Source organism: Pygoscelis adeliae, unplaced genomic scaffold (assembly GCF_000699105.1).
Source record: "Pygoscelis adeliae isolate BGI_AS28 unplaced genomic scaffold, ASM69910v1 Scaffold106, whole genome shotgun sequence".
Classification (NCBI taxonomy): Eukaryota; Metazoa; Chordata; class Aves; order Sphenisciformes; family Spheniscidae; genus Pygoscelis; species Pygoscelis adeliae.
In genome coordinates this window covers 744,593-771,316 of record NW_008824939.1, presented here as the reverse complement: position 1 = coordinate 771,316, position 26,724 = coordinate 744,593, and the positions used below count along the sequence as shown (strand labels likewise).

At 35.5% G+C, this 26,724-nt stretch overlaps 1 protein-coding gene across 1 annotated transcript in view; it reads right to left on the bottom strand.

Annotated features, from left to right (window-relative positions):
• PSMD14 (proteasome (prosome, macropain) 26S subunit, non-ATPase, 14) overlaps nucleotides 1–26,312 on the bottom strand; it is a 43,510-nt gene extending 17,198 nt beyond the window's left edge. The window contains exons 1-6 of the mRNA XM_009325383.1: nucleotides 26,226–26,312; nucleotides 23,211–23,262; nucleotides 8,138–8,209; nucleotides 7,693–7,812; nucleotides 6,511–6,581; nucleotides 5,393–5,543 (exon numbers count right to left, since the gene is read on the bottom strand). Of these exons, the coding sequence (XP_009323658.1) occupies nucleotides 5,393–5,543; nucleotides 6,511–6,581; nucleotides 7,693–7,812; nucleotides 8,138–8,209; nucleotides 23,211–23,258 (462 nt within the window). The 5' untranslated portion in view covers nucleotides 23,259–23,262; nucleotides 26,226–26,312. The remainder of the gene's footprint in view (nucleotides 1–5,392; nucleotides 5,544–6,510; nucleotides 6,582–7,692; nucleotides 7,813–8,137; nucleotides 8,210–23,210; nucleotides 23,263–26,225) is intronic.
• Nucleotides 26,313–26,724: the final 412 nt, after the last annotated feature.

Here is a 26,724-nt window from a genome sequence, read left to right as displayed (position 1 = left end):
AGCGTATAGAAAATTTAATCTAAACTGGAACGTAAAAGTAGCAGATCAAAACTGTTTGCAAATCACTATTCTTATAGTCAGCACTCAACAAAATGACCATCTATTACTCTGAAGAGTTAAAAACTGGAATCAGGTATTAACAAAACCACATTGCTCATATACATAACTAGTTACACACAGGTTGTCACCTAGATTTAGAAGTACTAAGGGGCAAAAAAAAGAGGAAAAGGAGTGTTTTATGGAAGAGGTTGCCAGAACAGGTCATCCAGCAAATTAAAAACAAAGCTCTGTTCAACCATATGATCTATCAGTTTCGCGGTGGCATTTTATCCTATGCCTACATAAATTTTGTCCATTTTGAAAAATGGACAAAATCTCATTCACACAATAAGAATTAAAATCATGCTGGAATACTACAAAATGTTGAAGTATAGTATTTGAGCCACCACACTTTTACGATAGACGTAGAATGCTTTATCATTCTAAACAGACATTTGAATATTTAAAGATATTATTTTTCTTTGTTAACAGCTCAAAAGGACTTTGAGACGTTCACCTTGCTCAAGATGACCTTGGCTTTAGACAGACACAACTTTGCTATGGACCTTCAGCAGCAGCTCAGCTAAGCTCTCTTCTCCTCAGCTCTTCATTTGTACAAGGAGAATAAAACCAGCACCTTTGTCTCTCTCTCTCCAGATAATAGCTGTTTTAGGACAAATAATACTTTTTTTTTTTTTAAACATACAGTATAACTGTCCCTCTTTGGGACTTCTAGGAGCATGATAAGAATTTTTTTTTCACACTTTAGAAATGAGTAAAAGAACAAATGATAAAGTTCATCACATTTTTTACTCCTTTTTGAATAAAATTCTAAAGATCTCAAACTGAACAAAAGAAAGCAATTTTCAACTTCCACTGAAAAGAAACTGCTTGAACAAAATGGTTTTAGACTACAGCCCACATTCTGGCTACTCTTTGAAGTATCAAACTTTCCAATTCGAGAAGAGGTTACTCAGACCACAGAACAAGGTTCTTCAATGGTGTACGTGGCAGGAGACAGTAGTAATAAACTGAAATGGGGAGCTGCTGACTGTACAAAAGGGAAAAAAAAGTAACTGCAAGAATAATAAAGTATTGGAACAGGTATTCCCATGAGGCTGTTGCATCTCAAGACTCAAGTAGACAAAACCCTAAGCAAGCTGGTCTGAACTCAACATTGACACTGTGCTCTGCGCTAAGTTGGACTAGATGATCTCCTGAGATCCTTTACAACTGGAATTATTTTGATTTATCTGGCTACCCAAATGTACATGTTTTTTTCTGCTTGTACCCTCTGAATGAGATTAAGATAAGGATAAAATACCATAGCAAAAACCTCTTTTATGAAAGTAGCAGGATATGATTTAAGCACAAGATTAAGATGCATAGCATATTTGTTTTTATCTGTCAGGAGGTGATTAACATGCAAAGTAGAATTTATAAAAGGTTATCACAGAGACAAGTTTTTTCCTCAGCAAACAATTAAAAAAATTATTTTTGCCATAAACCAACAGATCTTCCTACAAATACTTCTGATAGTGCCTTGCTAGGAAAAATTACGGTATAACAGACATGAAATTTTGCTGTAGGAATAAGAGGTTTTGCTACATATCCTACTAAACACCACAAGCGTCAACAAACTTCTTAGATGTACAAAATGGACTTCTGACAATTTTGGGTATTTTACCTATCCTTATGCCAGCAATTATTAATCAAGGAAAACCAATGAACTGTCTCAGAAAAACAAACCATTTTAAATGGTGAATTTTTTACAATAAAGATTTAAAGTTTAAAGTTTAAAACAGTTCAAAAAAGAAAACACCACTTTTTTCTTAAGTGCAACACTAACTTAATGCTTGTGGAGTTAAAGATACTATGTTACAGTGGGTTTAGTGTAGTTATATTTTCCTTAAGAGGTGACGAACAGCTGCTAAGTTAAAGTCCAAAAAAAAAATTTATTTTTAACATTTGGCAAAGGTATATAGTTCTCTGTACAGACATTTCAAAATGTATGTTGGAAATAAATATGAAATGTCAATATTTAGCTTTATTCCAGATCTTTAATGAAATTACTGCTTCTGGGGAATATTCTAAATATGTATTACAACTTCTACTGCACAGACTGGAAAACTGGAGTGGGTAAAAGAAAGGTTTATTAGCAAGTACAAGATGAAGCAACAGCTAGCCAGGTGCCCCACTGGCCATATTTCAGCATGTTTAATTTGACTTCATTCACAGAAATCAACTTTAAAAAAAAAAGCCAATAGATAAAGCTTTTTCTCTCTGGGTTCTGATAACATTGACCTTCAGTTAAAATTCACTGATCTGCTGTGAGTTTATTTTACAGACAGCTAGAACATTATTAGCCTAAAAATTGCAATATATGGTACACAGTCATGAAAAAAGCATACTGCGCGTGCAAGAATACGTATGTAAAATAAGATCAGTATTTAGAATTACTTGTCCTTCATGTGTCCTACTATATTTATGTAATAATATCCCAGTCCTAAAATGGTAATTAAAGCAGTTGGCATTTAACCCACAGATCTATATGAGGGCTTTATTTTTATATGAGGATTTTATATGACTTTTTTTTTACTCATTGGCTTTAAGATGACATAAAATGACTTTTTTTTTTTAAACGGATAAGAATTATATGTATTCTTATCTTTAAATTGCAATCATAAACCCCTGTCCTACTAGGTATTTGGAACACACGTATCCAGATGAGGACAGCTAACAAAGAAGTTAACAAGTTTTCGCTTTCTACCACTGACAGGGCAAACTGCTTTTTAATGCTTTAGCTAGTCAAGGTGAACCTGAGGCTCCTCATCAGAATTCATTTCAACTTCCTGACACATGAAAATAACCTCTGCCCCGGTTATTCTTCACTAGCACAACCATGACTGCTTCACTGACTATAAGCCATAGCAATTTATATGGACATGGACCTGCCCTGAGGTAGGTTTAAAATTAGCTAATGTGTTATTTTGGACTTTCTTTTTAAATACATCTAATCTCAGTCAAAACACACCATATTAAAGTCTTCTATGCCACATGTTCACTATAATTTTTTGCCAGACAGTTATGCTAGTAAAAGGTATAATGAGTAATGATCTTGGACTCACATAGCTACATACACCAGCAAAAGCCCACCGGTATAGTGGCTACTACACCAGCAAAATTACCTCTGCAAGCAGCTGTTCTTTTGCTGGCACTGAGAAAAAGCAGGTACTTCCCTGAAATAGGCTTAGCTTGAGTTGTCTAACATACGAAGAGGCATTGGATGCCATACTAAGGCAGCCATGCACATGAAGCAGTCGAACCTGACCTAAGAAATCCCCTTGAGCTCTAATATATTTGTTCTTCTCTCAGTTCATCTAAAATCAAAATACATTTTAATATAAGTGATCTTGCCAACCAGGATCATAAAAGTCATACACATTCCATAGCCTAATCTCACCCCCAAACTCAAGAAATTAGAAGTGGTATTCATAATTTAGGGGATTCTTTCTACTTCTAAGCTTTTAAGGATGCACTTGCCAGAAACATGACAGATGTAAACTTTTTTTTAATGTGAAACCTGAGAATGTAATTTAATCTGACTGTAGCAGCTAGACATGTATGAAAAACAAACGTTACAAGACTTCCAGTGATCTCAAGTACTGGCAGCAATGCCATAAGAAAAGCTGTAATTGAGAAATGTTTAGATGGATAAAAATTCCAGAAATGTTTAAATGGACAAAAAATTATTCACATTAGAAATAAATATGTCAAAGATTATTTTCTTGAAGAGAACAAAGACCCTCAAAGATGACATCTGTGTCAAACAACAGTGGCAAAAAATTATTAAAAAAAAAAAGTACTTAGTGAACAAGTGTGGCATAACAGTAGTGTGACTTACTGGGAGGCTTTTCTCCTTAACGGATTTAATAGCTAGTGAGGTCTAAATTAATTACTAGTATAGTCCCAAAAATTGTATTTTGACAAAATAAGAAGAATCCTATTTCAACATTTCTATTGGAGTGGGAAAATAAGAAAAAGCAAAAGGAAAAAGTTCTAGAAAAAGTAACTCAGGAGTAATTAAATATTCTACTGCACCCTTTTTTTTCCCCCCACAAAAACTACCTAAATTTTCTTCTACTCTTTATGCAATTTAAAAGGGAGCAAAATTGATTCACATGTCTAACAGCTTCCAAACAACCAGAAGCTATTAATTTTTCAATTGCCTGTTACATAAACAAATTTGCTATAAAAATCAGAATTAAAAAAAAAAACAACTGAAAATGCAACTGTAGCTTCAGAATATTCTATTATGAAATTAAGGGAACCCTTCGTGGAATTGTTTGGTAGCTTTAATATGATCTGTCTCACCGGAAATATGATACTACAGCTTTACAGAAGATGAACACTTACTTTTAAAATATTTATAAATCTACATTAATATCATCCGTATATACCATGACGCATTTCAATAATTATTCTACAATACAATGGGAGTGCATGCTCAAACAAAACACCTCAGCAGTATTTTAAAGCAGTAAACCACCTAGCCAATTTCTGTGCGTTCCGTAGTTTTTCTAATCCACTCTCCCTGTGGTTGAGCAAAATCGAATTGCCTCTCACATTTGCAGACAGCTCTGTGAAGGTGATAATAGAGCTGCTCCCTGCTGTCATGAGGCAGGAAATAGGAAAATGGCATATGGGGCTAGAAAGAAATAAAACGAGAACTAAACAAGAACAAAAGAGATTTCAACAAAGGACAACTATAACCCAATATGCTTTGCAAGTTAATCTGTTTTCATAATCGTTTAACATACTTAATCATTTATCTGCACACTTCTCAAAAACTCAAAATGCTTGATACCAAGTCTTCTGTGAAGTTTTATAGCCCAAAACATTTGGAATAGAAATGATACTAAAAGCCATCGTATGCAACGCCTATAAATCAATGCCTTCTTAGTTAGTACCCACGTTAAGGGGCTGAACATATTCCAGTCTATTAGTAATTGATCTTAGATTTTGTGGCTAAAATGTAGTATCTGAAACAACGTATACTTGGATTATTAGTTGCAAACACGTTGAGTGACAATTGAATAGCAAAATACTACGGGAGGATTATGATTGGTTATGTGTACTGACAATATCAAAGACTTTCAGCCTGTTTAAGGACTACTGATGCAAGATGCAGAACAAACTAAAAAATGATCTTTTCATTTACAATGAGAAATTATTTTTATTTTTCAATGCAGAACGGACCTCCAAAAAAATCAAGAACTTACACATACTTACAGTGCTTCTATATTAAATTTTACTGAAGTACCTTAAAAAAAAAAAAGCAAGCCTACTATACCTTTCCTTTTACACTCTGAATGGGATCCACCACCACAGCAACAGCTCTTTCTGATAAGGCTTCAAAGCTCTGCTGAGTATTGATATCTACACCAGACAACCAACAGCCAAAGCCAGGGTGACTATGATACCAACCAACTACCATCTCAGGTCTGAAACAAAGAGGACATCGAGATTCTTAAAAATAAAAACATGTAACACAAGAAGAAATAGTAATGTATCAGGGCATAAATTAGGATGAGCTGTGAAAAAAACACCATTAGAAGTATTTAAATTACTCACCATAGTATGGTGAAAACATGGACATGAATAAATGCGACAAAAGAGGGCTATCATTAAGGGATGCACATTAGCAATGGTAGATCATGCTTTCAGTTTTTCACCCTGTTACCACACCTTCCCTGAACCAGTTTTTACCCGTTCAGCACTTGAGTAAATATCTACTCTTTAACTCCTTGGCGTCAAGGGTTGAATTTTCACGGCAGAAAGTCCATCTCAGACATGGACAACGGGAACCAACGGTGGGAAAGGATTAAATATCAATTAAACCAGCAGTAGAACTAGGAACTCAGTCAAAAAGCAATTTGCACTGTTCTGTTCAGCTGCTGAGCCTTTTGCTAACATTAATTCTGAAGTTTTTCCCACAGTAAAAGAATTTGAGCAAGCAGACGACAACTGTTGAGAGGTAGGAGTGAAATAAAAATTTGTTTAAATACTAGGATCTTTTGCAAAATTATTTCCCCTTTCTTTTCATTAAAATTGCTCATAAATAAGCTACAGCTTTGTAATTTTTTTATCTTAATTAAAAGAAATCAAAAAATCAATCTTTTAAGCAGGTACTGTCTAGTAACTGCCTATACCAAATTGAGCAGCATTCTAATCTTTCTGTGCAATAATCAAAGCTGTAGGTTTAACGTGAGTGACAATCTCCTGACAATTGAAATGCATGAGGTGGACTGAATTACATGCTATGCTACTCACCTGATTTCTGGGCCAATTATTTCTATTTAAATATTATTAATAGCCCCTAGATCACTAGTTTTGCGGAAAGCCAGCTGTTTCTTCTAAACAACATGCAGGGAGTACTTGTTACTGTCAGCCCTCTTTGGGGCGACTTACCTTCCCGTCTGTTTCAGCATATCCAACATTTTTGCTTGAAATACGGGATCAACTGCCTCTACACTGACGCCCTGATGTAGAAGACAGACAAAAATCACAGTAGTTGTACATAAAGCAATATTATCTTTTAACTCATTACTTTCCACAAACAAAAATTTAAACACCATTCATAAGCATCTGTTTAAAAGGGCAACCTGACTACTTTAGAACTACTTGATAGAACACCCTTAAATGTAAAGTACAATTTTTATAAATGTATTTCAGTATGATTTTTAAAATGCTGAAAGAAGATTTTTAATTGCTATTTAAGTCATCTCTACTATGAGTAAACATGATTAAATAGGCATAAGAATTCATCTTTTCCTCCTCTTTTTGTTCTGCAAACCCTGGCCTGTTGTTTCCTCACATGTTCAGCTCTACAGGTTTTATTCAAGATAAATATCACATACTGGCTTTTTGCAGATTCTACTTATACTATGCACATGCATAGAATAAACTCAGGACAAAAGAATTAAAAGATTTCATTGGTGTGCAGCTCTGAGTTAAAGGGATCCGTGCTTCTTTTAAGAACAATATTTCATCCAAATTACACAAAAAAAGCATCATAAATTCCAATTATACCCATTGGCTCATCATCTCTTTAAAATATCTCTTCATAACATGAATATTCTTACTCAAAATTAAAATACATCTTTTTTTTCACATCACAAAAATATCATTTAAGAGACATGCCACTGTAAGATCTGTCAAAGAGAGCAAGTTTGAAGTACATCTATAGCACCATCACGATTAAGGGCGTGACACACTTCTAATCAAACCTTTTACATTTGGACTCCTTCCCCTGGCTCATAGTATATGAGTTCTTAAAGTTATCAATTTATAAATCTTGTAAGTGATGTTATAGCAATATATTTATACATATGTAAAGACATAACATGTCCATATATTGATATACACACTTACGTACTAGTCTTTGCAAAAAAAAAAAAATCTGTTTTAACTAATTTTTTTTTTTTTACTGAAACCCTTAAATCCATTAGACATGTTAGAATTATACCTAGTAGGTTATACCTTAAGATTGCATAAATGAGGTAAAGCAGGAAAAGCTTTTAAAAATATTTACCATAAGGAAAAAACAAACAAGCAAACAAAATTATCAAGGTCTAGCTGCAAAGAACTCACCGTTCCCGACTGTGGCATTGCAAAAACATCAATTACTCTCACGGTGTAATCATCAACAAATTCCCCGAGCATCAGACCCATAACTTCCATAGGGACACCAGCACGACCATGCTTCAACATCTGGAATTAAGACCAAATGACACTATGTTTAACAGGCGGTTCAAGTTTGACTTGGGATAGTTCTTTCAGCCTTTGTTAATCTATAGATAATTTGCAACTTGTAGCACTTTTGGAAACTGTAAGGAACTATAAAACAGTAAAAATGAAGCCAACAAAAGAGAAGTAATTAAAATAAGTTTCTTACTCCAAGTGTTCTAAACAGTACTAATTTATTTTAAAAATTAGCCTGACCAGCATCTAAGGAGCACAAGTCTGTAAACTCTGGATAGGTGCCAGGTGCTCTATCTCCAGCACTATACAGATGCAGTACACACAGAACACTTACTTTCAGCAGTGCAAGGGAGGAGATATAAACCTGTTCCGCTGTATCAACCGCAGGAGCATCTGTTGGTGGCCCCTATGAAAAGAATAAATAATTATTTTGTGCACTATTGTTATTCTGCAGTTTCTAAACATTTTCTTTTGTTTTCCATATTACAAAATTTACAGAAAAATGCATATATAATTGTGATTTTGTGTTAGATGCAGTTATTACAAACAAAACAAAAAAAAGCACACCCAAACCCCAAACACTTCTTTACAGCACCTTCCTTTACTAACCTATTTTGTAACACAAGTCACCTAGCTACCATCCCCTGTCTCCCCCTACCCCAAAACAATACCAATCTGAAGAGCAATCTTATCAGAATCAGTCGAATAAAAAACTGGCAAGTATCGCACTGGGTACAAACCTGTTACAAGACACACAGGCTGAGTCAGATAAGTTTCCACTAGTCAGCCTTGCCGCAACGCTAACCTTCGTCAGCTGTAAAATACGGCCAGTTCTCCAATTAACTATGTGTTTCTTACAGTGGTGTGAATGTAAATGCTGCTGGGCTAGCATGATTAACTGGCACCAACACAAACAGCAATTTCCCTTTGCTTCATCAGCTTTCAGCTAAAGAGGACTTGCAGATAAAGGCTATGGGAGTACTTTGCAGATACACCGGTACAGTGAGAGAAAAAACGGACCTCCGATCCCTAGGTGGAAAAGCTGTGAACAAAATACTTTGCTCTTTGCCTTATGAGTAGTTATTCAAAAATTAGCACAACTGTCCCAGGTGTGAATGATTGGTTGAAACAGGTTCTGTGTACTGTTGAAACTGAAAAACACAGGAGGCAGCAGTTTAAATGTCCCTTTCTCCAGGAGCAAGAGACATATTGCTCTTGTATACAGAATTCCGTATCAGTGTACCTCATTACAGCCAATTAACAGTACACTCATTACTTTATTACCAAACTGTGTACAACAAATTTCCACTGGAAAGACAAAAGGTTACTTCTGCACTAAGTGATGAAACTTAGAAGGGCAACAAAGCAACTATGGAGTACGGTTGAAAAAAAAGATACTCCACAACAAGTTAAAGGAGGAAAAAAAATGGTGCCTTTATACAAACATTTTGTAGATTTAGAACTTTGATTCCACAGTTATAAGCAAAATTGGGCAAAAAAAAGAAAAGTTTTGAGTAAATTCTTGATTTTTCACTTAAAGTGGAATAATTCAGTACAACATGTGTCCACATGACATCAAACAGAAGACACAGCGATCGACACAAGCCATCCCCTCCCGAAGATAAAACCAGGAACTTAAATAATCAGCATATTGGATTTGTACAGTAATTGTCCTTTCTGCATACTTTCACTTTTACACACACAGAAAAACATCATCTAGTCTTCTGCTTTAAAGACAGTAAGAAAATTCAGGGTCGTTTCCCCCCCCCGCAATGTCAATGAATTCCTTCTCTATTAGCTCCAGATCCAATCTTTATATTTTTAAGCCAATCTTTATACTTTGAAACTCATGTACATGCATGGATCTTTGTCAACCACAACTGCTTCCTAACACCTTCAAACTTTTATTTCCAACTTTGATACAGCTGACCATCACCTCTTGATATTTGCTCTCCCTCACTTCTTACTACTCATTGCTAATTCTTCTATCACTTTGGCCTTTCCATCAGCAATCTTCCAGGAGGTTTAACTTTTCACCTTCTATAATATTCTTGCCAAAGGTCCATTTTTAAGCAATTCCACCTCTTCCTCAAGTATTTCCCTGACTAGCTATAGCCCAACAGTGAGATGCTCCAGTGGAGAAGTGTTCCTCCAACACTTACAATGAAAAACTCTGAGCAGTTCTTCAGAACATTTCACAGAACCAGATGCACAGAGCACTTATTCCAAATTTACTACAACTAAATTGTTTGACTGATGAAGCTTTAAATGCCCAATCATTTTCTGAGACTGTTACTACAGTTTTTTCCTCCATAGACATGTAAGTTTACTTGCTTAACTGTATGTCTCCTGCTTTAAGTCTATTCTAAATGATCTTCTTTTCACTCAGAAGTCTTAATACTTTGGAAAGCACAAAGACTCATATTTCCACTTAATCACTGCTAAGAATAAAGCATAGATGAGCTGGGTTTTAATAAAAAAAAAAAACTTATTAGTTTGATAACAACCCCTTTCTTCTTACATAAAGCTCTCTTCCAATTTTCTACCAGTTCTAGACCAGAGAGGGTCCGAAGCGAGGGTAAAAGTACACACACAGTAACCTTCTGCTTTAGGAAGAACCATAACATCCATGCTGTGATCACCGTACATATTCTACATTTGTCACAGCTCTTGTTTAATGTTTCACATAAGTAAGCATCCCATTACACCATTCAGTATTTTTAAAAATAAAGAATAGCATAAAAAAAATCTCCCCCAAACTAGCATAAGTAGTTCTGTGATTTCTGGAAGGCTAATGTTGATGTTTGATTGAGACTAGCTTCTCAAAAATCAGGAGCTCGAACTGAACTTTATTCCACAGACTATTGCTCTTGAATAGGCTCTCCTATATAGAATCTCTAATGTCTGTTAAGATGGCAGATCACACTGACACTCTTCCTGCAGCTGAGGCATTAATCACATCTCTGTCCCCTGTGTAGGCACCTGTGTTCACAACTTGTAAGAGTTTAATTATTCTTCATAACTTTCCCCATTTTAAAATCTATTTAAAATCAGTCAGTAGATTCAACACTTATAAGGAGGAGACAAACATAATTACATTTTGTTTCTGTAACAAGGCAACTAAATTACCCTTAGTTTAAGCAAAGGTAGGAACTAAAGCAGGGTGATACCCTACTGTACTCATTCCTAATCTCTCCTCCTTTCATTATTTCTATACTCTCTGGAGCTTTCAAATGCTTCTTTACCTTGATGATGGTCCAGTAGAGGGGATATTTAATATTATACTTTATCAATCCTTTAGGCATTCTATGAGATAAAGTAGTTTGTTTTCAAAACTTATGTTATTCTCCTGCCAGCACCCATAGCCAACAATTCATTTTCAGCATAGGAAACGTTGCTAATTCATAAAGGAATGCTTCATTGGTGTAAATCAACTTGCTTAGCATCTTTTTTTTTTTTTAAGCCATAGTATTCACTGTGAATGATTTTGCACACTAAATGTGAGTTTAAGTATATATGTATAAAAAAATGACTACACTAAGCATTAGGAGACATTAACTGCAAATCTCACTGTTTCACTTTAAGCACATGCCTGAGATAGTAAAAATATTAAAGACTAACTTCCACTCTTATCACGCAGTTCAACCAATTTACCTGAACTCTTCAAAATTAGCTAATGGTAGTATACAACGCAAATATAATGTAGGTTTATTAATTCTCAGTCTTCTTATAAAGTACAGCACATACTAAGTATTTCCTTGGTCACAGACGCTTCTTTTGTGAAGACCTCACTACGTCCTTCCAGTCTGCTCTGTTGTCCTTATAGATTATAAAGTAAATATATAAGAGAAAAGGAAACAACTCATTGCACTGTACCAATTATGTGTATTAATTTTCATGTTAATATTCCCTCCTTTGTTTTGCATATAGATTAGAATGAACTGCTCAAAAGAGTTCTGAAATGATTCTGATGTACCAATTCAGGAATTTTGAGGAGGATAGGACCTATAGGTCAAAACCTGTCTAGAATCTACCTTCACAAGAGATCTAGTTTCACATTATTTTGCTACCAAAGATAAATTGGCACATAAAATACTACAGGCACACACTTGTCTTTCTACAGAAAATTATAAACCCAAAGTTCATCAAATTCTTAACCTAAAACTTCTAAAGATTTAACAGATAAAACCAACAGAATAGATCTTGGGTCTTCCAAGTAGTTTACTTGGCTTTAGACGATGCCATTTGAAAAAACAGACATTTGGAAACTGGAACCAATTTACTTCCATCTCTGACCACTTCCTTTTCCATAAACGGCTGATGATGTAACACAGCCCTGAAGCGACAGCCGCAGCTTCTGCATGCTTGTTACACAGCATGTGGGAGCTAGCTACAGGTTACATGTTTTGAGATTTCTTTGGCCTGGTTCTGCTAGTCTTCCACAGAAGTTTATGCATTTCTTCCATGAAGCAAAGAGGAAGAAAGACTTTATTAGCGAATCTCTACATGGAGGCAAAGTATTTTACACTGACCCTCCACAGCATGTGCTATTATCACTGTTCATAAACTTCACTGCCTGCCAACTTTCACAAAGAAGCACCATCCTTATGAAGCAAAGTACCAAATTAAATTAACTGGTGTCAGAAACCCAAATAAGAAAGCATTTGTATCTGCAATGCAAAAGATCTGCTGGTATTTTTGGTTACATTATGGTATTCAACAAAGGTCAGACAGTTCTCCCACTGCATAGAGTTTTGTAAGACTGTCCATCTCACTGCAAAACAGCGAATACTGCCTTCATTCTGCCTGCCCACAGCATTATTGGATAATTTCTTGGGGAAATGGAGAAAAATGGGATTTGGAAACTGCAAGGAATATTGAACATTCTTTTTCCCAAGCATTCCTGTATAAGCTGGATACAGTAATTATTAAAATTCAAAAACTGTTCTAAGAAATACTGTTATTGTTCTACTTACTGAAAAAGGATGTTTCTTCTGAATCAACTATACATGCTATCAGTCAGTGAAATGAGCTGCCTGACAGCCAGCCATCTCGTAAAATCCAACCAAACTCCAGTTTTGTTTTTGTTTAGAATGGCAGAATCCCAATTTCAATAATAACTGATAAAATTAAGGTACTACTATTAAAATACATTTTATTTTTGCTTAATTTTTTTTCAGTAAGACTTGCAATGGAAAAAATCACGTTCAAGTTATGAACAGAGGATTTCATTGTAATATTAAATTATGCATGATACTATTTTTGTTTCAAACAGTTAAAGAGATGATCCAATATAAAAAGCAGCCCTTTACTGGGGCAGCCTTTGTTGACGAAGTGTTAAAGGCATTTGCCATTCTAACATGATAAAAACTAATGCCTCGAAGTGTTATCTACTCAGGCCTTTTAGCAAATTTGTTAACACTTTTAGGTATATTACTCCACCTTGTTCTTAGTGTGAACTGGTATCAATTATTTAGCCAATTTTATGATGTTTCAAAAATACCTGCTGATTAAACGTGAACTAAAGTGTCATTCTAGAGCACTGTTCTTTATTTGTACTATTTTACATTTAATCAGATAGGTATAGAAAGTGGACTTGATTAATTACACACGCAACTGAGAAATATTCCACAAATTGAGACACTTTCTATTGTTTAAATGGATCTGAAACACTGCTCTGATGTCACGCTAATAGCACAAAAGATGATTTTGAAATACATCCTAGCTGTTTCAACAAAGATTTGCAGGGGTAACTGTAATAAAAAAAGGCAGTGAACTAAAGTGCTCTAGAGCAAGTCTTAGCTTCATTGCACCAAACAACGTACTTCTGTGTAAAATATCAGAATTGCTACAATCATTAATACTTTTTTTTTTTTTGCAATTGAAACAATTTAAACATGAACACAGGACACACAAGCAAACACTGACCACTATAGTGTTATTTCTTTCCCAGTAAGGTAAGAAAGAACCTTTTAATAGTTTAATTTTGTGAGTATTAAACAACTAGTGTGAAAAACAAGCTGCATGTAAACTATTTCTACTGCCTCTGCTTCAATGACTAGCTGAGGCAACCTGTTATAGGAGGTGTTAATTGGCAATAGGAGTACAAGTCAGAAGCATGTTCCCCATCGTCCTAACCCAGCAAGGCTGGGTCATTAAAGTGGAAATGAATTCTTTCATGCCGACTTAACCCTTTCAGTACGTATTTTCAGCTATTATATCTAAAGACAGTTGAGAAAGATTAACTAAAAAAGACAGAAAAAACTTGCATTACTTTTGAATGTAAAAAAGTATTCACACACATTCCCCCACACTTTTTCTTCACTTCTCTTCTCTACCTCTTCCAAATCAAGTGTTTCAGATAATCATGACATTTATTATGTAGGTGGGGGGGGAGAAGGGCAACTGGGGTATAAATGCAATGACAATCATTGTAAAATAATAATTTATCATATTAAAGGACGCGTGGAAAGATAAGCTCATTTTAAGTGCCTGAAAACTACCGTTTTGTGGAGGTAGATCCAATGGTGGGTATATAGCTTGGTATGAGGGCAAAAAACATTACAGAATACTACCTGCAGAGAGGACACAAAACTTGAGCAAGCGTGCAGAGGAGGCAGAGGTATTAGTGACAATAAAAAGACCTTAAAAGTTCACCAGAGTACCACTGCTCTTCTCTACCTACCCTTTGTCAGTAAGTGGGATAACCTGATGATATAGTGACATAAAGAATAAATTATTTCTTAGATCAGCATAGTGCTTTTTACACAGTGCTAAGCCTAAAAATCTAAACAAAATTGTGATCATGGAGCAATTTTTCCAGTACTGAGACACTTACAGAAAATATCAACTCATATTTCATCAGTTGAAGTGGTGGAGTAAGCCATATTCCTGGATCTCAATGGTGCTAGCAACATTGTCACAACAAGCACCAGTAGTCACATATTGCATTTTCCCCAGTACAGGAAGTTAACGTGATCAGTCATGACAGAGGAAATGTTCCAGTTTATAAAACAATTGAAAAAATCGTAGAGTTCATAAAAAAGGAAAGATAGATTACCTTGCCCTGTGAATTACACTAATTAGTAGCAATTTGAAATTTTCTTGCAATTTTCAAGCTAGTACACACACAATTTATGGTTAGTTCCACATCAATAGGATTACATTTTGAAGCTAGCATTATGTCTAAACAGTTTGTATGTTTAGGCCCATTTTTATACCAATTATAGTCAAGCATACGTAACAGACCACAAAATACCATAAGTCTCAACAAACAGCCTAGATTTCTGAAAGGATCACATTGTCTTGTTACACCATATGTCAGATGAAATAAAAATTGTAGTAATATGTTTAGTCTCAGACTCCAAAATGGAGTAGGGATACTAGAGAAATATTATGGCATCAATTGCTATTTTAAATTAAAAATATCTGAAAAAAAAAAACCCTTAACAGGCTAGATAAAAAAAACCACTGCCTCAGTATGTTTTACAAAATCCTGCCTCCTAAAAAGTTTATCCAGGTTCACATTTACAGCAGAACTCCATGAACAGCAATATAGACTTGAAATATATAATGTTTCCCATCTCCCCTCCTCTTCAAAAACCAAAATTACAGAACACAGAACTTCATACAGCTTTGAGCAGTTGGTTAAATGGGCTGGGATCACCAGTTTGCAAACACCTCTTCAGTGCAGAGCCAAAACTTTACTACTTACCTTTTCTGTTTGTTTGTTTGTTTGGGTTTTTGTTTCTGTGGTATTTGTTCTTTTTAAATTAAGCAGAACTTAAAACAAAAATAATCTCTAGTTCACTAGGCCACTCCACAGAGAACCTGGCCAAAATTTTAGTTAAAGAAAAAAAAAGAAAGAAAGGACATACATGTTTATGTTTTGGCATAAACATAAGCCAAAGTTTAGCTTATGTTTCTATCCTATCTGTCTATCAGTAATCTCTCTTGCACTAACAGTTTCATGGAAGAGGTATAGTAATCCACCAACATGGGCACATTCAGGATTTCCCATATACCTGTAGAATGTGATGTGTTTTGCTCATCTAATTTCCCAAAATTGTCAAAATTTTAAAAGGTCTTTTACAAAAAACAGCACTCCTGTTTTCCAATGCTACCATTGAAAATTTTCTTGAAGACTGAAGCTTAAAGCTTACTAAGAAAAAAAATATTTACCAAGATTTGGCATCAAATTATGCTAGTTGATTTTGAGGTCAGATAATTTTACTACAGTGTACTTTACAGAAAGTCATTCTACTTAGTCTAATTTTTATTAGAAATAAATATTTATTACCCAATATTAACATGTATTCATGATATAAAGTTTTTTATATAAATATCACCTTGATGCAATTTGCAATAGTCAGACTTTCTGCAATGTTCTCAACACAGCCGTTGCATGAAAGGGCCGCTTAAGTGTAATCTTTCCTGGTTCTAGTGTTTCCTCTCTTTTTACCCCATACAATCTACAAATTCATTGAGACATGCAAAAAAGCAAGGGAAGGCATGCTGCATCACTGTAGTTAATACTCCTTATTATCAAGCATAAGGACAATTTGGACTAGATGACCTTTAAAGGTCCCTTCCAACCAAAACCATTCTACGATTCTATGACAACGTTATGGTTAGCAAAAAGCCATAAGATCAGGGGCACAAAACAAATCCTCAGTAATGTTGTACCTGTTTTTGAAAAGAACTACTATTTGTCACAACCTCAAGCTACTGGGGAAAAAAGAAAATCCAGAAAATACAAAGGTCAGTTTCACTCCAGAATAAAACCAGGACTAACCTGTTACCTATTCCTATCACCATTACAGAAAGTATTGGGATTTAGAAATGAGAGCCTCAAGGCAAATGAGTCAGCATTTGTAGATTTTGTCTGCCTCCAGAAGTCTTGCTCTAATGCAGATTTTTAATTACCTCATTCTAGACACAGTTCTGCCAAGAAGGCAATGTAGCCCTCAGTGGGTGCTGTCTGAGGTCACCCTAAAGTACGCTTTGTGCAGCAGAGCAGTTAAAAGGGATTTATTCAATACGTAAAAGAATGCACTGGGTTCTATATGCCTACAGGCTCTCTGTTGTGAAGAACTGGTCCTCTGGACACAAGCAGGTGAACTGGGAGACTCAGTGGTAACATGTAGGAAGGTTAGTTGTTTGTAACACTTCTTAAAAGCAACAAAAAAAAACCCAAAACACACACCACTTAATACAAGAAGAACACTTCAAACTTCCAGGAAAAACTGAAGAGGACTCTTCTACACCGCAGGAAGAAAAAAGAAGCCCTTGTTCAAATGTGCTGCATAGTAACATTACAACTTAATATTCAACAGCATGGGATTTCAGAAAGAAGAAACAATTTCTAAGAGAAATAAATTAAATCGATCACTGTAAGGGAGTGGTTTCCTGCTTACAGAAAGGAACATTACAAGTGAACAGGTGTAACGCAAAAGCCAAAGATGTCTGCTCTTGTTTAGTCTTTTTTTCCACATTCTTTCTCATTACGGCTACACTCATTTCCTTGTCCAAGCTCCTTTGTCTCTTCTGGGGAAAGTCGGCTGGACTACACTGGCAATTAAATTGAGGAGAGAGAAGCTAATTGCCTAATTATTAGAAATAAGAAAGTTTAAGATCTGAGGCCAAGAGGAGGCAGCTAAAAATGGTCTCCAAAGTTTATAGGAAAACAGTAGATCAGAGAAAACTGATAATGCTCAGGCACAACCCACTAGCTTTGTTATTTTTAGTTTTATGTTTGTTTGTGATTAATGTGTAAGGTATGACTGTAGTGCAGCCCATCATACTTTAAGGCAGCTTTTATAACACAAAGGACGCCCTGTGTTGTAAGTACAATCATATGACTGTTCCTAAACCAATTCCAGCATGTCTCTCTCTCCCTCTCCCATTAGCACTTTTGGATAGAAATCACCTTATAATCACTCAACCGTCTTTCAAATGTAGAAAAGCTATACCCAGCCTTTAGCAATCCCCAACAACTTTCAATAAGCCTCCACTACCCATGGAGCTACTACCACCTCCAGTGTAAGCAGACCCAGGCCACACCGGTACCCTAAATTTGATAGGAAGCTTTCGATTGAACAGCCCTGTATTAAAACACTAACCAATGCAGTAAAATACTCACCTCAGTCAATGAAAGTAAATCAGCACAGCTTTAAACACATATCTAAGGTCAAGTTTTTTTCTCCTTAAAACAAAACAATATATTTGGGATCTATAAACTGACACTGAGACTTTCTACAGGAGATAACATAGGCAATCGATTAAGTCTTTTGAACTTTTTATGGGAGTTGATGTTGGATGTTTTTAATGGATGAAAAATGTTTGTCACTGAGAAAATTTTTCTACTCTTTAAAGGGGTTGATAGCTTCTAGGGAAAAAAACAGAACTGGAATAACCCACCCAAACTGTACACCATCTTATCTACTGGGAGGTATATTGGAATTCTAGAAATACTAACATTCTTAGTACTTGAGAACTCTGCTGGAAAATGTCTCAGAAGCAACGGCACAGAAGTGATGCACAATTTTAAGAGCTATAATTCAGATTTATTCCCCTGACAGAGTATTCTCAAAAGGAGTATCTGAAGCTTCAAACACACGTGAGAAGCAGACAATAGTGTATCACCACAATTCAAACCACATAAGGCATATACACCCAGGAGACACAGAAACAAAAAAGTCATGCAAGTGCAACAGATACCAAGATACCAAAACACTGTACAGCTTTCCAAAGGAAAAAGCACTTCATGACATTAAAGACAACACATTTGCACCCTTCAAACTAAAACCTAACCTGTTTCAAGAATCAATTAACCAAAACAAATTTCAATAAGATGTTAAGGTATTGGGGGTTTTTCTGGTTGGGTTTTCTGGGGGGAGGGATAGGGGTGTTTGTTTGGGTTTGTTTTGGTTTTGAAGTTTTTTGTTGTTGTGGGGGTTGTGGGTTTTTTTATATAGGGAATCTTAGGATGCAGATTAGCCAGCTAGAACACGTCATTTACTTCAGCACACACATCAGCTTAATGAAGTAACTCAAGGAAACTTGCATTTAATTGTTAATTGGGAATGATCTACACTGAGCCTGACCCTCCTTTGCCTGCCAGATCACCAACTCTTATTCTGAAGCCGTGCAGAATACTGAGCCAGTAGTGCTCTTTTCTAATAACCATCCTGGCTAGATCAGCAGATGAAACAGAACTTTACATCAGTGGCAGGTCTCCCAAGTTCCCACGGTGCCATAGATTTACTAAATGGGATCAGCATGTTCTAAAAAACGATAATAGTATGAGGGAAAAAGGTTCCACAGCATCAAGCAGTGCAATGCTTGAAACCTCATAATCAAAGTGACAGTTTTCAAGTGCCATTTACAATGCCCTAATCTGGAAACATCCCAGCTAACCCATCTGATCAACTATTTCACAGATGGAAGCACTTGATGGCTAATTGGCAAGTCCATTATTCAAATAAAATAGCTATCTGCACTGCTATTTTCTATATTCCAAGTCAAGGTGTAAACACTCCTTAAAAGACACAGGTCACTTCTCTGTCTCTCCCTACCTTCCCATTTGGATTTTTTCCCTTCCCCTCTGCCACAAAATATGTTAATTCAGAAATACAGCATCAGTTTTATTTTCCATTTATTGCACCAGAACAGTTGTTCGTACCAACAAAGCAATGTAATTGAATATTTTCAAAAATCCATCAAGTAATGAAAAATTATTTCAACAGCATTTTAAAAAAGTGTCATTAATTATTTCACTGCTTCCTATCACATCTGGATTCAGAAAAATAGACAGGATGTGTTCGCATGGACAAGAACTTGTATAGCTTGGATTATTGTTCTGAAGGCATTGGGGAGAGAGAGCTCTGCTAAAAATGCACTTAATTTGCTCACTCTTAAACAGTATCCAGTAGGATTGTCTAATGGAGGCATATGTGGAACTGATTTCACTAGCAAACAATAGTTCAGTGTACAAAAATGAAGAGGAGTGTTGCTCCAAATTCCTGCCTGCTACATAAGTAGAATGCTTTTACGTACCCCACAAAGCCTGTTAATTTGTCTGCAGCAAATGTACAATGCAAAGTGAAGTATTAAATCACTAGTGAAATTCTGTGGTAGGCAATATTCCAGGGGGATGAACAGGGAGAGACAGAAAAGAATGAACCAGGAAAGGGAAGATAACAACTAAAAAAACCCAACATGACAAGGGGCAGGAGGAGGAAGAGAGGGATAACAAGTGAAGGAAAACAAGTGCATTGCCAAAATTTGAACTCCCATGAACTACAGAAGGGAAATTAAAGTAATAAGCATTTTGTTTGGGACATCACAACACTTTCAAACTTTAACCGTTCCCCCACATCTTTTTTAAAAAGCTTCAATCACTCATTCTTCTTATGCATATATGATGAGAGCAGAAATTCAAATGCCTACAATACCAGGCGTCTAAGACAAACAATTTCTGCATGAAGCGGTGTTGCAAAGGCCTTACTTATGGTATCAAGTTCAAACCTAAACACAGGTACCTTCCCATACAAAGAACAAAGTAAATGACCAAGTTCACTGCCAGAAAATACTGTGGATGGCTTATATGATGCCAAAAGCTATCAGATTCTCTTCCCTCCTCTCCTGTATACCTGCTGCCCCATGAAGACAGTCCTTTGTCCAAGACTAAAAGAGAGGAAATGGCTCAAAATTTCTAAGCCACAAGTCACTGGAGGGAAACTTTATTGTTGAAATATCACTTTAAGATTACTTCCTTAAAGATTTGTTTATTAGCCATATGAAGACAAGCTTAGGGTTGATGGAATTTAGCACCGACCACCTCTGGATAAGTCAACATTGAAAGCCAATCAGCCACTCAATAGCATGCTGAAGGAGCAAGTAGTAAGAAAAGAAGAACCATGAATTCACTGAAAGCAGTTTTCAAGTGGAATACAAGACACCAAAAGACTTGAAAAGAAAGCTGTAAAAACATGAATCCAAAGAGCACTTGGGACAACATATTTGAGTTTGGAAATGAAGAAAAAACAAACAAATAACCCCAATCAAGATAATAATCAGAAAAGGTGGTTTTGCCAAGGGGAAAGAGCCAAGTAACTGTTCAACTTCAACTCAGCTGTTGAAGAAGCTCAGACAAATCAACGAGAAAGAATTCCTTGACAGAGATCAAATAGGAACTGTGCTGACCAAGCATTTGCTGTTACTTGAACATTAGTTACAAAGCAAATTAAACAGACTGTTAGCAGACCTCATGTGATGCAGTCCTCTTGCTAAGCAAACACCTAGCTACAAGAAAAAAAAACAACCCCAAATTGTGTTATAAAATTACTTTGAAAATGCTTCTCTTTCTACAAGACTATACACACAGATGATTCTTATGTTAGCAAGAATGACTTGTTCAACAGATGTTTTTACTATGTTCAACCTTAAAAGCAAAACCTCCAAAGACAGAACCGCTGTGACACAGCAATAAGAAAACAAAAAGCTTTGTACAGTTGTTTAAAACACTCTAGTGCAAACGAATGGTAACAACTTTGTTTACTTTCTAGCAGGACGAAGTATGTCCAAGAAATACCTGACTTCTCTCTTCCACCTCAAAGCCCTCTGATTCACTCTGGATTCTCTCTCAATCAGTCTTCAGAACAGAAGTGGTCTTTGAAGGTCCATTGAAACACCGTATTTTAAGGACATGAAATTATTCTTTTTGAAAAGCCATCCTGCTGATTCAATAAACCAAAAGACTACAAAAGTAGTCAAGATAACCAGTGCAAGCAGCAACTTGCATAAAGAGCAATTCAGTTTTCTGCTTTTTTTTATAATCCAACACATACTCATCAATTCATTTAAGAGACAATTCCATATTTAAACAAACAGAGAGCAGCTTTGCAGGCCAAAGCTGCCAGAGGAGTTCAGCAAGCTTCTTCTGAATGTTATGTTCTATTGTCTGCCACGATTTTCTAGCAAGCTTTAAGTTAAAGTTGAGAAATTCAGAAAGCAGCAGAGAGTTAACTGTAAATTTGAAAAACAGCTTTGATATGCGTCAAGTTCAGAGAGGACTAAGAAGTGAAAGCTTGAGTGATTAGACTGCGCAGATGTTAAAAAAATGAAGAGTCATGAAGCAGGCTGGCAGCTCAGAGGAACAAGAGAAATAACTGTTTAAGAAAGTGAAACTAAAAATAACTGAGGGCTGCTTGAAGACTCACTAAGAGAGCGTGAATAGAATTTTAGCTATAAAAAGGAAAAAAAATTATGCACCAAAAGTTACAGCTTATTTGGCAAAACACCTAGAGGCTGTAAATCAGCTTAGAATATTTCACCAAATGCTTCAGTATTAAACCACCCCTTTCCTAGTTATACTGGACACAAACACACTACACACACCAAAAGAAGCTGTGGGTTTAGCAATTGCAATCATCCCAGAAGCAAACTCACACACACATCATGAAGCCTAAGACAAACAGCACTGATTCCTCCAGAAGAAAGAGTCGGGATTCTCGATTTAGAACAGAGCCCCAGAAGCAGATGAGGAAGCAAAGAAAGGCCAGATACCACGACCAGCCGAGACTACAGAAAGGGTTCCAGTGTAATTTCCTTTGTAAGGAAATAATTCTTCCTACAAGCCTCAGACAAAGAACTTCCTAATTTTTTTTTTTTCCTGTACCCACAGTAGTCAGCACAATGTTGTAAGATCAGCTTGGTTTTATTTTTGAAGACTGCTGGCCACACCAGTTGGCCAAGGAAAAAAGCACTAGGACTTGCTCTAATGGTAGGAGAAGCCATACAACGTCTGTGGGTCTCCCACTGGAACAGCACAGCTGCCAGGGAGGCCTTTTTGCTGTGAGTAGTTACAGAAGCAAGGACAACAGCAAACAAGACACAATAAAACACACACATATATACGTGGCTACAACTACCTGCAAGTGATAAATTCAACTCAAATTACTTCCTGAAATTTACATATACTTCAGTATCTTATAATGCCCATCACAATGTGATCCAAGGACTGAAATATATCATTTATGAAGGAGCAAGTGGGTATGCTCAGCTATTTAGAACCATCTTCATGTTCTGAAAATCCCTATTATTGGAAATTGATTTTTTACTTTTATTCTGTGTTTCCAATGCTTTCCAATCCAAACTTTAAAATGTTCAGACACCAAATGAAAGGTTTATAAACATTCTGTAAACTCAGTGTCAACATAAGAGTTCATACTGACAAAAAAACCCAGTCAGGCTGTAACAATCATTTGCATACACTTATATAGCATCTCTAGAGTCAGATATTATTACTATGAACTCTGTTTTTTTGATGCTGTTTTTAAATATAAAAGGAATATTCCAGAATTGATTAATATTAAAGAGAAGATATTAACAAGCTATATACTAACCTGTCCCAGCCCAGGCATACCTCCTCCAAGTCGCAGAAGTCTATCCATATTTCTAGAAAAACAGAAACAAAGAAAAAATGTTCCCAAGCTCTGAAGTGTTTACTAAATTGCTATCTATATAATTCACCTTCAGTCACTCAGTATGTCAAAAATATTGGTGGTAATTACAACACAACATCAGACTTCCTGTTAATTAACACCACATATTAATTCAAGAAGCTGTCTTCCATGCTAATTAACAGACCTTGTTTTATTGCTTTGGTTTTGGGTTATCCCCATTTCTGAAGACGAGCACTCTTGTCAAACTTTTCAAAACTTTCCTATCATTCAATTAATTGGGGGATTTTTGTTGCTTAAGAACAGCACCTACATCCAGGAAGTGCCTAAAACTTATTAGGTATATAATCAAGTTTACTCCAACTTGTTCAGAAAGCATCAATAAAAATGTGAAAGTAAGGATTTTAGCATCCTCATTAGTAAGTTCTGCGCTAATTAACTTACAGCTTGTCAGTTATCATCAAACCTACATGTGAAAGACACTGAGCAGATTATAGATCTCTGAATTAGCATCAAAAGCTTTTTTTTAATGAACTCATTATACTAAAAGAAATACTGTAAAGTAAACATTTAATGTGTTTATAGTTAGAACACTAGTGACAGTACAGTCACTTAATACATTTCCAGTGTTGCACGTGCCATTGCTTTAGTGCAAGATTATTCCAATCAATGCAACTAACTCATTACTTTAAAAAAAAAACCAAAGTTTTTCTATCTTGCAACTTTCAAAGGAGTGATCTCCAGGAATAAGAATTGTTAAGGTGCCCAACTAAAAAAATTACAGTGTTTGTCTGCAGTTTCTTCACTTTCTATTGTTGAAAAGCAACCTATTTAATTGTGGATATCTAAGTAAGGGTTTTGACCCAGCTGTAACAAACCTTTATCTTGCTTACTTGGCTTTTTCAACTTCTTAGCTTTATACAACAAAACTCAGTGATAAAATAAACAAAAACTACTGAATATTACTTTTTAAACAGCTGCTTTCAGCAAATCAAGCCATTTCCAAGGCTTACAGAAATTAGTAAATTTTACTGGTTTATTTGTATCTTCTATTTCGCAAATAAAAGTAAAGCATCAGAAACTGATTTTAATTGCACAAGTTTTAACACAACATGACAAAGCCTGTTCAGGTGATAAAAGTGCAATTGAGAACAGCAAGTAATATTTCCAAAATACATTCATCTTCCAATAGATGCTACATTACACATAAAAGAATCATATACATAATTTCAGACTGCATTAATAACACTAATTAAAAAACCTTCTTTTAAAATTAATTATGCAAAAGTACTTTGAACTTATCATGAAAAACAAATTTGCTTTGTACATTAAAAATAAAAAAGTCTTTATGTTGAAGGTGAATGTCGTCTCATTATTCGTTATGAAATTTGCTAACATTTTTACTGGCTAGATACTAACAGGCTTTATGTCAGTTTAAAACAAATATTTTAAGCTTCTTGTTAACACACACAGAGGCAGCACTTGAACCTACCACTAGACAAGATTATCTAACTCCTACATTAATCATGTACGGAATTTCATCCATTTCAAACAACAATATCTAAGACACATGGATGAATAACACTTGCTCTATTTGCCAATTTCACTTTCCTAGTCTAATGCACTAGCAAGCTATTTGATTCACTCCCTTGATTTTGTAGAACGTGCAAACCCAACAACTGCAGCCTCAACTAACAGTAAGTAATTTCTTAAAGCTACCTTGGCACTATATAAATTAAAAGGAGTTTATTAAAGGGTCAATGGTTATGCTTTTCTTTTCAGACAGTCAATGAAACAAAGCTTCTTTATCCCAGGCAAAAGCTGCACACAAAGTGTACATACTTTTCTATCCTGAACTACAATAAATTCCAAATCAAGTTGTAGGATTTCCATGGAAAGGTTAAGTTGCTGTTTAAAGCTATTATGTAACCACATGGTAAATGGCTTCAATAAAACAGTCATGAGTACAAATTAACGCCAACTACATTTCATTTTACCCCTCTGTGGTAGATACTCCTCCATTGAAACCCACAATGATTCATCTTTCATGACACTAACGAGGGCTGAAGAGTAGCTGAGAAGTAGATTTAAACTACTAAAATTATGATTTTAATCAATCATGGTTGTACGTTTATTTTAAGAAACTCATAGTCTCTACAACTGGTAACCATAAAATTGGTCTTTCCTACAACTACAGCAACTTCCATAAGCTGATGAGGTGTATTACCTATGTACATTTAAGAAATAATATTGAATAACAAATCTTATACCTATTTACATTTCACTTTAGCAAGTGAAAAGCAAGTTATTTCTAGTTCATTAATATTTTATTTACATAATTTATTCCAGTTTCTAACCCAACAGAATAGTACATCATTTATAGAAGCAGATTTTGCTGTATTAAAGTTGCATTAGAGTAATGAGTTACACAAACTGATTATTTATCAGCATAACTTTCCAGGTTTTGGAACAACAAAATCTTACTGCCTTACAGACTGGAGGGATGCAACATTTCCCACCTAACTATCACAGACTAGCCACTAAACTGAAGATGTTCAGATTCTCAATACAGTGGCACAGAGAGAAAATCTCCACAAACCAGTTCTAGATGCACTGCAAATTATTTCACTAGCTCCGTGGCTTGACTCTGGTTAGAGTTTTGGCAACTAATACTTTACTTTCTTATTTGTAACTGAAGGTGTTTTAGTAGGTTGTAGTATATTTAGACCTAAACACATTTGTTTACTCTGTATAAACATTTGAAGAATTTAGATTAGCGATCCAAATTAAAACCAATTTTAATTTTTGTTAATCCACTGCGCCCAAATATTATTTCAGCCATAAATTCTGTTTATGAAATAATGCTTTTGTAAACCTTAAAACAGCCAGAGCAAAATTTTTAGACCTTAATTAAGATAACTTTAGCATTTACAAATAAAGCAAATATGCGTTTCTAACCTGGTGCTCAGCAGGAGGTGATCACAGAACAAACTCAGCAGCAGCTCCCACTTTTTGACTATAAAGGTAATGCCAGTAGGTCTCTTTCCTATAGAAGGAAATAGAAAGGAGGGGAAGGGCAGAAAACCAGTAAAATTTAGAAACAGTAGCACATGCAAAAAGAAATGTTACATTGATGACCTACAAAAGGACAAATCACCACTGAAGAATAACCCAAAGAATGCTTTTTTTTTTTTGCTTGTACCATATAATCCCTGGAAGCAATATATGCCAGATCTTGCCCAACTATCCGTAACACTGAAAGAAGTTTCCAAGTTTCTCAAAATTACATGGAAAAGTATTTTAATAACCTGTTTAAGCAATTTAGAGCTAATCAATAGATTAAAATGCTGTTAGAAACTGAAACTATGGTCCTTTGTTACTATTTTAGAAGATTCTGCAGTAGCTAAGATGACCTAAGCACAAAGGTAAAGAGCAGTCTGCAGGTACAGACAGTTTT